The sequence below is a fragment of the Canis aureus genome, chromosome 34 (assembly GCF_053574225.1).
Source record: "Canis aureus isolate CA01 chromosome 34, VMU_Caureus_v.1.0, whole genome shotgun sequence".
Classification (NCBI taxonomy): domain Eukaryota; kingdom Metazoa; phylum Chordata; class Mammalia; order Carnivora; family Canidae; genus Canis; species Canis aureus.
In genome coordinates this window covers 28,224,198-28,239,091 of record NC_135644.1, presented here as the reverse complement: position 1 = coordinate 28,239,091, position 14,894 = coordinate 28,224,198, and the positions used below count along the sequence as shown (strand labels likewise).

Sequence of the window (14,894 nt, the reverse complement as noted above, 5' to 3'; positions counted from 1 at the left end):
GCTTGCTGCTTATCTGGGCAAGCACTTTATTAGCATGTGCTTGGTGTGCCTGAACTAGGATGTACTTTCTGATAGGAAGGTATATAAAACATTCGATATATCATGGATTGGAATAATAAAGGATTTACTTTGTTGAAATGTGTCTAATTCAAAGCTGCCCAGAAATCTTGACGTTTACAGTTAGAACTGGGCTGCTGGTTGGGAAGGTGCTTTTGTGCTCATTTCTTTCATTTTGTGGGGGACTTGCTGCCAAGTTCCATGATTATAGTAGACTTCTTCTTTTGAGATCTGACACCTATATTTTGTAAAATTCACATACCCTTCTCCTTGTAAGTCACTGAATTTGTATGCGGGTGGACTTTGAGGCCTGGTCTTCTGAATGGTGCAGTTGTGCCTTCTGTGGGTTTGAAAAAGTGTCATGACTCAAAATAGGTGAGGTGTGGTTTTCCATGCATAGCTACAAGGTAGGTGACTACACAGTTGAAGTGTAAGGAGCTTCGTGCTACTTTTGGACCTGCACATGCTTAAGGAAGGGGCTCAGAGGTGTAGCACAGGCTATAGGCGGTCAGAGGGGCGCGGAATGCCTTTACATCTTGCTAGGGAGCACCTGTCCCCTGGACTGCAGAATTGCTCTTCTAAAAATGATCTTTCATCTACAGTACATGCATTCCCCCCACCCCTGCTCATTTAAATGAATGAAGATCGTGGAGAGAGCAAAGGGAATTTCCACACAAGACGCCAGAGGATAGGAGAGTTTGTAAAAGTGAAGAGACCCGCAGCTCCTTCCACGCTGGAGTGATAAGTCCATCTGGGTGGGTTTTAGTTATGTGAAATTCAGAGAGAAGCTAGGTGGTGGGACAGGAAGAGGAGTTTGAGTGCTCTGTTTGGAGAACTCAGAGGCCAGGAAGTGTGCTCTTGTTCTGGAATAACTTTGTGGGGGTTGCCGAGAGGCCCCTCAGCCTTTCTCAGTGGGTGCCTATTTCTTGTTTTGAAGTCCACAGTGTGTGGGGAAGGTCTCCAAGGGCGTGATTCAAGCTGCGGAGTCGCCTTGCTTCTGGGCGGGAGGAGGCGGAGGTGGTGAGCCCCCAGGGCTGTTTGAGACCCGGTTTCCAGTCAAGGCCTTCCTCAGTGAGCAGCCAGGGGTCCGCGTGGGCTGGGTCAGCGGCCAGGCCGGCGAACTTTGAGCCGCTTTGAGCTGGCCCGGCCGCAGGGAGCTCCTGCAGGTCACGGGTGGGTTCCAGCCCATCTTTCCGGGCAGTGCTTTCATTTTCTCCAGGTGGACGCCCGGAGGGGGACCATCGGGGGGGTCCATGTCTCACCTATTTTCTCTCTGTTTGATGTTTTGAGGTCCCGGAGCCATGTGGGTCCCCTCCCCCGGGGCACCCCGGCCGGCGGGGGCGTGAGCGCGGCGGGAGCCCACGGAGCCTCGCTTGCGGCCCGGGTGATGGGCTGAGCGCCTCTCGCGTGGCGGGCCTGGTGGCCGCTGGAGGCCTTCCTCGGAAAAACGTCCCTTTACTCCCTCAGCCAGGTTTTAGGACTGAACTGTCTGCTTTGCGACTCAGTTGCATGACTTCTTTATGTGTTTTGCATATTGACCCCAACCAGGTCTGTGATGTGCAGGATCGTCTCCCATTCTGTTGGTTGCCTTTTCACTTTGGGGATGGTTTCCTTTACTGTCAGAAGCTCTTTGTTTTTTGTTTTTTCTTTTTAATTTATTTATGATAGTCACACACACACACACAGAGAGAGAGAGAGAGAGAGAGGCAGAGACACAGGAGGAGGGAGAAGCAGGCTCCATGCAGGGAGCCCGATGTGGGACTCGACCCCGGGTCTCCAGGATCAGGCCCTGGGCAGAAGGCAGGCGCCACACCTCTGCGCCACCCAGGGATCCCCCGAGCTCTTTGGTTTGACCCAGCGCCACTTCTTTAGTTTCGCCTTTGTTGCCTGTGCTTTCGGTGTCAAATCCAAAAAAATCATCGCTAAGACCGGTGCCAGGTAGCTTACCCTCGATGTTTTTTTTCCAGAAGTATTATGGTTTCAGGTCTTATATTTAAATCTTTAAAACATTCTGAGTTTGTTTTGGAACATGGTATAAGATAATGGTTCCCTCCCTCCTTTCCTTCTTTCTTTTCCTTCCCTTGCATACGGCTGTCCAGTTTTACCTACATCATTTACTGAAAAGACTGTCCTTTCCCTGTGTGTATGCTTGGCTCCTTTGTTGAAAATTAACTGACATGGGTTTATTTCTGGGCTCTCTATTGATCTACAAGTCTGTTTTTAGTGCCAACAAGTTTTCAGTACCAATACCATACTCTTGAATAATATACCTTTGAAATGTAGTTTGAAATGGGGACTTGTGATGCTTCCAGCCTTGTTCTTCTTTCTTAAGATTGCTGTTCAGGGTCTTTTGCCTATCAGAGTATTAACACTCAATATAGCACATCTAGTTATAATATAGAGTTGTAAAACATTGATATTTAATTCACCAAATTGATTGTAAGCACCTTGAGTGCAATTGACAAACTCACAGATGTATTTATTTAGTTTAGTACCTTTTTGTTCAGGGTTGTTTAGTTGGGCTGGTGTTCCCCTGCCAATAATTGGAGGACTGGTGCTTATCTGTGCAAGTGTGGGAGCTGGTCCTGAGTCCATGTACATACAACTTAAGTCATGGGGGCAGCCCAGGTGGCTCAGTGGTTTAGCACTGGGAGACCAGGGATCGAGTCCCACATCAGGCTCCCTGCATGGAGCCTGCTTCTCCCTCTGCCCGTGTCTCTGCCTCTCTCTCTCTCTCTCATGAATAAATACATAAAATCTTAAAAAACAAAAACAACTTAAGTCATGGGCCCTTAGACATGGACATCAGCTGTAAGAACTAAGCTAATTGTGGGGTATGTGGGTGGCTCAGTTGGTTAAGTGTCCCACTCTTGGTTTCAGCACAGGTCATGATCTCAGGGGCTTGAGATTGAGCCCCTCATTGGGCTCTGGGCTCAGCAGGGAGTCTGCTTGGGATTGTCTCTCCTCCCTGTCCCTGCTCATTCTCTCTCTTTCTCTCTCTCTAAAAATAAATAAGTAAATAAATAAAATCTTAAAAAAAATAACTAAGCTAATTTTATTTCTGGATGATTTTTCTACCTCTAGTTTCTCACACTTTTAGTTACAAAAGGTAAAGATTTATCCATATTCCCAGTTGCAGTTTTGCTTAGTTGGAAGCAACGTTTCCTCTTTGTAATCATTATGAAAACTTTTCTCCTTATGATGGGATTTAAGTGGATACAAATAGTTCACAGCATATGGTTTATATTTATCTGGTTTTAAATTTCTGTTGTTCAGCCGTAAAACAGTGTTGTTACATTACCATAGATATTTTGTTAGAGGTTTCTTCACTGACTTAGGGAAACCCTAAAGCCAAGGACTGTACACATGAGGGGAGTGTTTGAGAACAGGACCCTCTTTTAGGAATAACAGGGAAACATGGCATGGCCTTTGGGGAGAAGTTACTATTTTGAGAGCAAAAGGCAGGGTAGAACCAATCGGTGGTTAGGAGTATAGACTAAGTTGTGGTTTTCTCACTTACTAGTCAGTGACTTTGGGCAAATCCCTTACCCGTTCTGAACCCACAACTGCCTCTTTTATGAAATTAGAGTGATGTGAGGGTGATATGAGCTGATGTATGTAGAATCGAAAGCACAGTGCCTATTACCTAGCAAATAATAAATGTCGACTATCAGTATTTTAACATTGATGATGATGATGATCATCATCATCATCTTAGCAGAGACAGTTGAAATTGATTTTGTGCTTTTGTTTTTGAATTACTTGTTTTTTAAATTTATTTTTATTTTTTTATTGGAGTTCCATTTGCCAACATATGCACCCAGTGCTCATCCCGTCAAGCGCCCCCCTCAGTGCCCGTCACCCAGTCACCTGCACCCCCCGCCAACCTCCCCTTCCACCACCTCTTGTTCGTTCCTCAGAGTTAGGAGTCTCTCATGTTCTGTCTCCCTCACTGATATTTTCACTCATTTTCTCTCCTTCCCCCTTTATTCCCTTTCACTATTTTTTTATATTCCCTGAATGAATGAGACCATATAATGTTTGTCCTTCTCTGATTGACTTACTTCACTCAGCATAATACCCTCTAGTTCCATCCACATCGAAGCAAATGGTGCGTATTTGTCATTTCTAATGGCTGAGTAATATTCCATTGTATGTTTTTGAATTACTTGTAAGAGTGATTTATTCATTACAACTAGCTGGGTGGTCTTACGGTGGGTTTGATCTCAATAGAAATAACGATCCCCTAAGCATGGGCTATTTTATGAAAGTACTGGGAAAGAGAAACTCTTTATTGATTATTGTTAATATGATTGCTAACTCCGCAAAATAATGTATTAATGCAGTTTTTTATTAGTATTAATGGCTCATTGAGAAAACCCATGAAAATATCTCCCTTAGTGAGGTTTGGTTTCAGAAATGAAATTGAAGCACTATAATAAGTTGAGCAAAGAATGTAGGAACCTACACAATTGGAAAAACTAACCCCAAACTGAAGTGGCTGAGTGAACGCCTCTGTTGAGATGCTTTCCTTGACTGTATTATATAACATTCCTCAGCTGGCTTTGTTGACGTGTGGTATTCTTTGTGAGGTCATCAATGACATTATCAACAATTCAGAAGCAATGATACTGAGTTAAAGTCAATCAGCTACAAAATTCACATCCAGGACACCACCGGGCTGCTGTCTATATGGGGTGGGCACAAGCATTGTTTAGGTAAATAAAACTAGGTCTCTATTTTCTGTCCCTCATTGTCAGGGGAACCCAGTTAGCCTGGAGATGCTGTCTCTGGACTGCTAGGGTTTCCACTGTTGTGTGATAGGCAACCCATATGAACATATATGCAAAAGTACGAGGGAGGGTGATGGTGGGGTATGACAAATGAGTGCCTTGCAAGTTGGCTTAGTTGAGATTTTCAGTATCAGAACAATCTTAGATGTAAAGTTTTGCTTAGGGTAGACTGAATGATGCATGGACGCCCCTAGCCATCATATTGGCATACTAATTATTGTGCATCACTTGGGAAAGAGGGCACCTTTCTCTACCTCCAGCAGTAGAGAAACATGCATGTGAAATATTTTTCTGGTGAGAATCTTTTTTTAAAAAATATTTTATTTATTTACTCATGAGAGACACACACATACAGAGAGGCAGAGACACAGGCAGAGGGAGAAGCAGGCTCCTGCAGGGAGCCTGATGTGGACTCGATCCCGGGACTCAGGGATCGTGACCTGAGCTGTAGGTAGGCGCTAAACCGCTGAGCCACCCAGGTGCCCCTCTGGTGAGAATCTTAATAGAAAAGATGAGTCTTAGAATTTATTAGTCTGTCAGATGGAGTATGATCAGAGGAAAAAATAAATTTTTCAGAAATGCCAACTTTTATTTTAGTATATAATTTATAGGATTCCAAAATGAATTTTCTATGAAATCACAGTTACCAACTACACTGAAATTCTTTGATTTAGTGTAGTTATGCTAATGGATTCCATTCATCCTATATGGACCTAAACATTTTGAATGTATCCTAATTTACATTGAGATACTAGATGTTCTTTAGTATCCTAGGTTAAAACTGACTTCATATTAAATACTTTCCTGAGTCATGAGATACTTGTAGAGTATAAGGCATGTTGTCTAGACAGGTCTGACTCCACCCATTCAGGAAAATAGGGTAGTGGCTTCCCTGTAAGATGTGGCTGTGCCAGCTGCTACGGTGAATGAAAAGTCTCAGGCAGGTCACATTGCTCAATATCAACTCTAAGTTAGAACTCTTTTTTTTTTTTTTTAAGATGATCACATGGTTTTATCTTTTTTTGTTTAGCAAAATAAAAGCTGGCAAGGGTTCTTTTGGTGGAATTTTCATCTTGATGCACTTTGGTTGTGTGGTGTTTCTAAAAAATTAAAGGATATTGAAGCCATCAAAAAAACTTCTATTTCAAGATGAGAAGAAAGTCAAGAGCTAACACAATGCAAGATTTTATTTAGAAATATATAGCAAGGGGCTCCTGTGTGTCTCAGTTAAGCATCTGACTTCCTCTTGGGTCATGATCTCGGGGTTGCCCTCCACCTGCTTATGATTCTCTTTCTCCCTCTCCTTTTGCACCGCCCTTCCTCACCCTCCCCCCTTTCTTTTAAGATTTTATTTGACAGTTGACAGAGAGTGAAGGCGTGCCCGCGTGTGGGAGCAGGCCCGGGAGGGGCCACTGCCGGGCTCCCGGAGCCTGGCTCCTGACCTGAGCCACCCAGGTGCCCCCCTCACCTTGTCTGACTGAAAAAAAACTGAGAACAGAAACCAGAGTGCTGGATATGGAGAGTTGCCCCTTGAAATTGCCGTGCTGTGCAACCCTGGCTAGAATAAAACTTTTTTTTTTTTTTAATTAAGTTCCCTTAATGACAGGAATTCTAGCTGTCACTAGGAATTATCTTTTGTCGCTTTGTGAAAGGATCAAGGCACTGTCTGCTTGACTTCTTATCTGTCAAGTGTAGACTGTTCTGAGGAATGCACCTGTGTTGGCTCCCTCCTGAGAGCTTCGGTGGGAGGGGAGAGGCCGGGCAGGGAGTTGAGCCACGGTGTGAATTGCACCTGTGCCAGAGCACCTGCAGGAACCATGAGGCCCCCTGTCTCCACTAGTGGCAGCTCCCCCTCGCCCCCATTTCCTTGTGGAGGGGATTAGCAGTTGAACAGATTTGCAAGTACAGCCTGCAGTTTCGTGAGATACACAATACCATTTCTTTTCATGGCTCTCTTGACTTTATGCTGTGTCAATATCTTCAGTTGTCTCTTCATTTGCTTTTCTTTCTGTAATTCCTGTTGGAAGGTCACTTTTATGTGGTCAGTTCCCTTGTCTCTGTTTTTTTTTTTCTTATGTTTTTTGGCCCATGATAACTTCCTTGTTTTATGTTTTGTTTTCTAGCTTAATATTGGTTCAGAATCTTGCAAGGTCTCTTTTTATGATGGGGATTGTTATCTGATCAAAATCCTAATTCACTTCTTTCTATTTCCTTTTTGTTTTTCTTTGTAGGCTAAGAAATGGCATTTCAGAAGGCAGTGAAAGGGACTATTCTTGTTGGAGGAGGTGCTCTTGCAAGTGTTCTAGGCCTCTCTCAATTTGCTCATTACAGAAGGAAGCGAGTAAGTAATTATGCATGTTTTGATTATAATATGAAACTTCTATCTGTTAAAGAACTGCATATGGGGCGTGTGTACGTTTGTTTAGAAATTACTGTCTCCACTTGATCTGAAAGACAGTAATTTGGAGTACTACCTTAATGATCCTTGAGAACTGTGTGTATATCATTTTTTAAAAAGTAAATTTCTTTACCAGAAAGCATTACATTATTTAGCTTCTGTTTTGGCTCTCTGGTTTTAAAAGAGTGCCTCATTTCCAAAGGCCAGGGTTTGTTCATTGAGACTTTCCTTCTCTAATTCATCCAAATGTCTGGGTACCTTCTGTGTTCCTGCCAAGAGTTTGTCTTATTAGAAGGCAGGCAGGCATCTGAGAAAGGAAATGGAACAGAGCCTATACAAAAGGCCCAACTTTGATCTTGGGTTTATTTCTTAAAGATTTACTTGTGTATGTAGTATTACTTTATAGTGGATAACATTTTTAGTGGGAGAAAGCCATGAAATGAGATTGGTATGAAGTTTCCAGATCATTTAAAGTGCTCAGTTTATTTTTATCCCCCCTCCCCCCACCTTTGCACTACAACTATACCGAATTGATGCCAGAAAATAATTTTGGTGACTGGTTTTGTTCTTTTTAGGCTTGAAATGCTGGCAGGCACCTCTGATGTTAGTATTATAGTCTCCTGGTCTCCCTTACTCATGTCACTAGGGCATTTTATGATACCAGCTCCGTGGTGTATTCCTGATTCAAAGACGGAGGTAAAAGAATTTGGGAAGCTGTATGCAGCTGGACTATCTATTAACTACTTATTTTTTCCATTTTTGTGAGAGCCTTTAGGCCATGGCTTGCCTTGCACATGTTTTTTTTTTTTCTTTGTGCTCCAAGGCAGTGGGGCTAGCCACATTGCTTGGAGTTCTAGATCCAAGTGAGTGAGAAATACCAGTTTCTTTTTTTTTTTTTTTTAAAGGTTTTATTTATTTATTCACGAGAGACACAGAAAGAGAGACAGGCAGAGACATAGGCAGAGGGAGAAGCAGGCTCCCTGCAGGGATCACAACCTGAGCCAAAGGCAGATGCTCACCCACTGAGCCACCCAGGTGCCCCAAGAAATACTACTTTAAAAACACATATTGGGAAGAATCAATTTGCTGGCTTATCGTTAAAAAAAGAAAAAAGACAGAAAGAAAAGTGGCTCATTTTTAATGCTTCTTCCTAAAGATGGAGGGATTTGAATAGGTCGTGTTAGTCTTTTTCATCTTTCCCTCTGAGCACATGGCGCTTAAAGTTTCCCCAGGTGTATATCATACTTTCAGGTATTATTATTATTTTTTTTAATTTTATTTATTTATGATAGTCACAGAGAGAGAGAGAGAGAGGCAGAGACATAGGCAGAGGGAGAAGCAGGCTCCATGCACCGGGAGCCTGACGTGGGATTCGATCCCGGGTCTCCAGGATCGCGCCCTGGGCCAAAGGCAGGCGCCAAACCGCTGCGCCACCCAGGGATCCCACTTTCAGGTATTATTAATCGACTGCCTTGCTATGAAGCTCATCCTCGCTCATGTACTGTTCCTTTAAAAATAGTGCCTCGGTTGCTTAAAAGTAAATGTGAAAAGGTGCTGCTCCTGCTGAGGCTATTTCAGAAGGTGCAGGCCTGTCTGGGACATGGCTTCAGTGGATTGGGTTACTTCTGCCCTCTTCACCAGGGCTGTCTGAAATGACACTGGCAAGTGCCGGTGCCAGAGGTCATAATATCTAATCTGATGAGTTGTTGCTAAACTGGCACATGGTTTAGGTCTGTTAACCGTAGCAAGCATTTTCTACTTCAGAGTTTATAACTTTGTACTGAGGTCATACTGTTTCATATGGTTGGTTTGATTTTTCCTTAATTTCACATGATAAGCAGCTGATAACAGTCTCTAATAATCATGTCAGGGGTGAATTTTAGTAAAATCCAGGCAAAACAAGGATCTTTTGCTTTCTGGGTCATTTTGCCATTTTCTCCTTCCTAGGTTAGATATCCTGACGACCCTAATAGTCACGTGAAACAGATACCAGCAGTTTCAAGTCATTTATAATTTTAATCTGACAAGTTCTTTTGAGAAAAATCACCATAGGCATATTCAATCAATGACTTGCATAAGACATTCATCTGAGAGTGTGCGTTCTTTTGGGGTTGGTGATTCCTGTCCCTTGAAGCTGCTGCTGTGAGCATATTTTGGGTAGCACATTGGGATGTAGCCCTGGGGATTAGCAAAAAAGAGAGAAGGGAAGTGAGAGGGAAGAGAGGACAACTCATTTGAGCCATGGACGTAAAATGACCAGAGGCCTCAGCTGTCCTCTCTTAGAAAATATCTGCCAATCAGGGCCGTTCCAGGGGACTTTTCAATGGTCAAGAAAAATCTGCCCTTTGATACCCATTATTTGGCTATGTTTTATAGAAGCTGGGTCCTAAATGTGGCCAGGCGTGCTCCATTTTTCTGCAGAGTGATGCTTAGAGTATTGACTTGCGTTTTTATGTTGTTTTTTTTTTTTTTCCAGTTTTCTAAGAAGATTCTAACTAATAAACTGTCCTCCTTTAAGAGTAGGTTGGTGTTGAAAGTCCAAGATACTGACGTAGTAGAAAGCCATCTGTCGAGTTCAAGTTCAGGCACATTTTGCTGGCATTCCTGCACTGGTCCCTAGAGCTTGTGCTCATTTGATATTCTGAGCACGAAGCTTCCTTCCTAAAATACAGGCAGGGATTGTATTCTAAATACAAACGAGTTGACTCTGAAAGTCGGTCAATTGTTAAAGCATATTTGACTGAAGAGACATTGCGATGTGAAAGCATTTAGGTGCCACATCAGCCCACACAAAACCTTTAAAATCAATTCTACAGTTAAACTAGCTTATATTTACAAGGAGGATAATAGAAGAAGAGGTATTATGTATACGTTTTTTTCTTTTATTAAACAGGAAGCACTATGAAATTAAATAAGATGTTCACTTACCTTTTACCAAGTTGCTTGAATAAAAGACATCTGTGGAGAGAGAGTCTAGCATTTCTGGAGACTGGTTAGGGGTTACAGGTAATAGCAATGATTGTTTGGTCTCATGTCATAGTATGGCTTTCCTGCATACAAGCATATTATTAAATTTACATTTTGTTTTTCAGTGATCAGTAGTGTCCATTGTTGATTCAAGGGAAGCACAGAGATTTTTTTCTTTTCAGATAAATCAGAGTTAGAAGAGATGGCCTAAGGAGATACTGTTGGTATTATTATTGTTATTATTTTCTTTCGGAGCTGGAGCAACCTAAATTTTCCTATTCCACTGAGGACACTGATGAGGGAGAAGAGATGAATGTTGGCTGACTTTTTTTTCACTGTGTCCACCTGCAGGAAAGGAGATTTGAGGCCACAAATGTCATCCACTTTCTAGGCTCCCTTTGGTTACACGTGTAGGGTTTTTTTGCATAGCCTTGGAGAGGCCTCCTATTCATTTCATTTTCCTCCTCCTTTTATTTTCTCACCTACAGTAGGTGATTAAGTTTCCACAGTCTTCTTGATTTTCCTCTCCCCAGGCTATATGCCACGGACCAAGGGGCTGAGTAGTGGATATAAGCACAGTGGGTATATACCACCTTCTTAAATCCCACCAGGCATGTGGCAAGCAAACATCTCTGTGGTGGTGTGCAGATTTTTGAGAGCAAGTTATTTGTCATTCACTATTTAGTATAGGTTGGTTTAATAATAATTTTAATTGGGGGCATCTGGGTGAGTCAGCGGTTGAGCATCTGCCTTCAGCCCAGGGCGTGACTCCAGGGTCCTGGGATCAAGTCCCACATCGGGCTCCCCGCAGGGAGCTGCAGGGAGACACAGCCTCTGCCTGTGTCTTGGCCTCTCTCTGTGTGTCTCATGAATAAATAAATAAAATCTAAAAAAAAAAATTTTTAATTGGAAGGGACTTGGAGGACATCCGGCCTTCCTCTTGGGACGGGATGCTCTTTGAGTGATTCCCTCATATCTAGTGAAAGGGAAGTGTCATTTCATGGAGGAGTCTTCCTTTTCTAATTTCAAGCTGGTGAGAGAACAGAGTGGATGGAGAGGAAAGTTAAAATGAAGAGAGAGGGCCTTGGGTGCTTTCAGAGCCAGTAAACTTTAGTGAGGAGCGGAAATGGAGAGTGTTAAAGCTAGGGCTGTGTGAAGGTTCCTCAGGTAGGTGGGAGGAATGCAGGTGGCGGTGGAATGGGGACACAAACAGTGTGGGTGTGCAAAGATTTCACTGAGGGTTGCCCCAGGCTTTTGTCTTCCATTATAGACCAAAGGCACTTTTTGAAACTTTTTTTTTTTTTAACTCAACGTTTATTTCATACCTTCTAGGTCTAACTGGAAACACTGGTGTGATAGTGTGGGCTTCTTTTTTGACCCCAGTGGTGTGGCTGATGTAACAAAGATCTATTTAGGTCTGAGAGTGGGCCCTCTCACGTAACACATGCTTGGTTTGTTTCTTCCATTACCCACTCTGAAGGTATGGTGGGCTTTGTGAGCCAACTCTGAGGTGAGGCCTGAAAACCACTGAGAGCTTTCTCAAAGCCCGGATGTGAAAGTTCTCTTCCTTTTTTTTTTTTTTTTTTTTCTGTACCCTGCAAAGGCAGGGAATGAGCTTCAGGGTAGGGAATCAAGATCTCTTTTCAGTTTGAGGAGTGATTGTATTAGAATTAGGTAATTCAGAGATTCTCATTGATCCAATTCCCTTCCACTCATCAGTGATATAACATAAAGGATGAGAGTATGATCTTGGCAAAGATTGCCTGCATCTAACACATAGCTCTACTGAAGAGCTAAGAGGCCAAGGACAATTTTCTTAAACCCTTTGGACCTCATTTTCCTCTGTCTGTAAGCTAGGGAGAGTAGTGGTACTTCCCTCATAGGAATGCTGAAGAGCAATAAAGCCTGCAAAAGTTTCTGGAACATAGTAAGGTCTCAAGAAGTGTGAGTTAGTATTAGATTCCCAGGTGATAAGAATATAAAGTGTGGTTATGAGTTGCAGGAAAGTTGCTCTTGGCACTGGTGATCCTTGCATTCAGGGTTACGTTGTTAAGACTTTGAGATCAGCAGCACTGGTAGGTCCATCCTTTGCAGTTGCAGGAGAATGGCCAGAAACCAGGTATACAAACACCTGCTGTTTTCTCTTTGCCTTGCTTCCTAATCTGATGATGAGCCAATACTCAGGTGGACAATGCTGGTTATTAAACTCCTTTTCTGTAGCAAGTAATAAATTACTTGAAGTTCCAATTGTTTCTCTTTTTCTACTTAGGTTTTTACGAGTTATGGCAGACTAGAATTATATGGCTGATACGTTTCTAAAAAGTTACGTGAATATGTGTTTTTGATAAATTAATTTTATATAGTACAATGCTATTTGTTGGAATTGCATGGTGAAGCATTTTAAAAAACAAACCGTATTTTTAAAAGGGTGATTTTAAAAAAATTCTCTTGTATCATTTTAGCTTGAAGTGGAATGTAGTTAGGCTTATTATTTTCCAAAGCCAATGATGTAGTAATAGTAATTATTGACAGGATCTTCATGCTTTGCAAAATAGCTTCTCACTTTTGTAAGAGACAGCAATTTACTACACTTGTGAGTGGCTTACTAAGTACTAGAATTCACTCTGTTTTGTGTATGAATTAAGGAAACATGAAAAAAATGATAGTGGTGATGTGTTAGGTGAGTTGAATTACAGGTAAAACTATATTACCTTTGTTGCTAGTATCATCAAAACTCAAAAGGAAAAATGCATATGCTAATGAGAGGCAAAGTGATGCATGAATAATTAAAATCCATAGGAATTTTAAAACATTGTTTTAACTTGTAATTTCAGCCTCTTCTCAATACATTATTTGTAAGAGATTCTAATAAAGCAGAGCTTTTTCATTGATAATACTAATGACTCAAAGTACAAAAGATAAGATTGGAGAAGGAATAAAAATAGAATAATCATCTCTAGTGAATCTAAGATCTTCTTTGGGATTTATTTCAGTGGACTCCCACCCCCCAAATGAACAGATATTTAGCTTCCTGAATTCATCTGTCACACAGGTATGTGTGTGTGGGGGTTTGGTGGGCCTGTTAATGTGCACAGGTTATGAAAGTTTTCAAAACTCCAGTTCCTTTACGAAGTAAGTTTACTGTCGTTGACTCTCAAGCTTTTTCCCGCTGCCAAGCACTAAGTCAATCTATACAAGCCAGTGATCACAGTGCCTGACATAAGGCAGGTCTTCAGTATTTTCCCTTCCCCTGATATAGGATGGGGACATTTGAAAGAGACCTAGCCCTGTTAGGCATAATAAGGATGCCATTACACTAGATTTCTCTCCATAGCTGAGCTTTTGGTTGGCAAAATGTGGCTTATATTAACTGCCAGACAGAGAAACTGGTAGAGGATAGGGAAGCATGAATTTCAGATGAATATCTGTTGAAGAGAACTAACAGTCATAAGCAAATGCTGGTGAAGGATGTAGAGCAACAGGTACCCTCATTCACTGCTGGTGAGAACACAAAATGGTATAGCTACTTTGAAAGACAGTTGGGCATTTTTTTTTTTTTTTTTTACAAAACTACACATATTCTTACCATATGATCCAGCAATCGCTCTCATTGGTGTTTATCCAAAAGACTTGAAAACTATGTTCACACGAAAATCTGCACAGGGATGTTTATAATAGTTTTATGCATAATTGCTAAAACTTGGAGGCAACCAAGATGTCCTTTAGTAGGTGAGTGGATAAATAAATAGTGATGCATCCAGACAACGGACTATTATTATTCAGCACCAAAAGGAAATGAGCTATCATGCCATGAAGAGACATGGAAAAAAAAAATGATAATGGAAGAACTCCACTAGGGAGTTCTCCAGAACTGCTGGAGACACTGAAACAATCAGTGGTTGCCTGGGGTGTGGGGGAGATGATGAGGGGGTGTAGAGGGTTCTTAGGGCAAAGAAACCACCCTGTATGCTAGTATAGTGGTGGCTCTGTGTCATTATGCATTTGTCCAACCCCGTAAAACATACAACAGCAAGAGAGGAACTCTTAAGTAAGTTATTGACTTTGGGTGATTGTATGTGTCAGTGTAGGTTCATTCGTGGTATAAAATGTGCCATTCTGGTGAACGATGTTGGTGAAGGACATGTATGTCTGGGGGCAGGAGGTATGTGGAAAACCCCTGGATCTTCGTCTCAATTTTGTAGTAAACTCAAAACTGCTAAGAAAAAAAAAAAAAAGCCTTTAAAATACACAAATACATAAATACAACCTGTAGAGCACATAGGAGGACATGATGTCAATTAGGAAATTTTAAATTCTAAAAATTCCACTCACATTGTTTTTCAGTCATATCTTTGATTGGATGTAACTAATGCTTAGTATCTCTAAGAATTTTACCTCAGTTATAAATATTCTACTGGTTCCTAAGCTAAAGAGTATATGTGGGTTTGAAATCAATATAAATCTTCCTGAGCACTGATGGAGCTGAAATTATTACATGCCACGTCTGCTTTATGCTTACCAGATTGCTTTTAACTTTGTGAGTCAATTCCAGCCAGCAGACTTGTTTGTTCTAAGTAAATAATCTTCCATCTCCAGAGGCATTTTTCATAAGTTCATAAACAGCCTTTTTCTTAAAAAAAATATTATGAAGTTCTGGAATAGCAACTGTTCTTAGACAG

General features: G+C 41.7%; 1 protein-coding gene across 4 annotated transcripts in view; it reads left to right on the top strand.

Annotated features, from left to right (window-relative positions):
• GPD2 (glycerol-3-phosphate dehydrogenase 2) overlaps positions 1 to 14,894 on the top strand; it is a 137,994-nt gene that overhangs the window by 31,796 nt on the left and 91,304 nt on the right. For 3 of the 4 annotated variants that reach the window (XM_077883474.1, XM_077883475.1, XM_077883472.1), the window contains exon 2: positions 7,082 to 7,191. In XM_077883474.1, coding sequence (XP_077739600.1) covers positions 7,090 to 7,191 — 102 coding nt within the window. In that variant the 5' untranslated portion in view covers positions 7,082 to 7,089. Of the gene's footprint in view, positions 1 to 4,637; positions 4,776 to 7,081; positions 7,192 to 14,894 lie in introns of those variants that run through there. The other variant, XM_077883473.1, reaches the window with a different exon arrangement.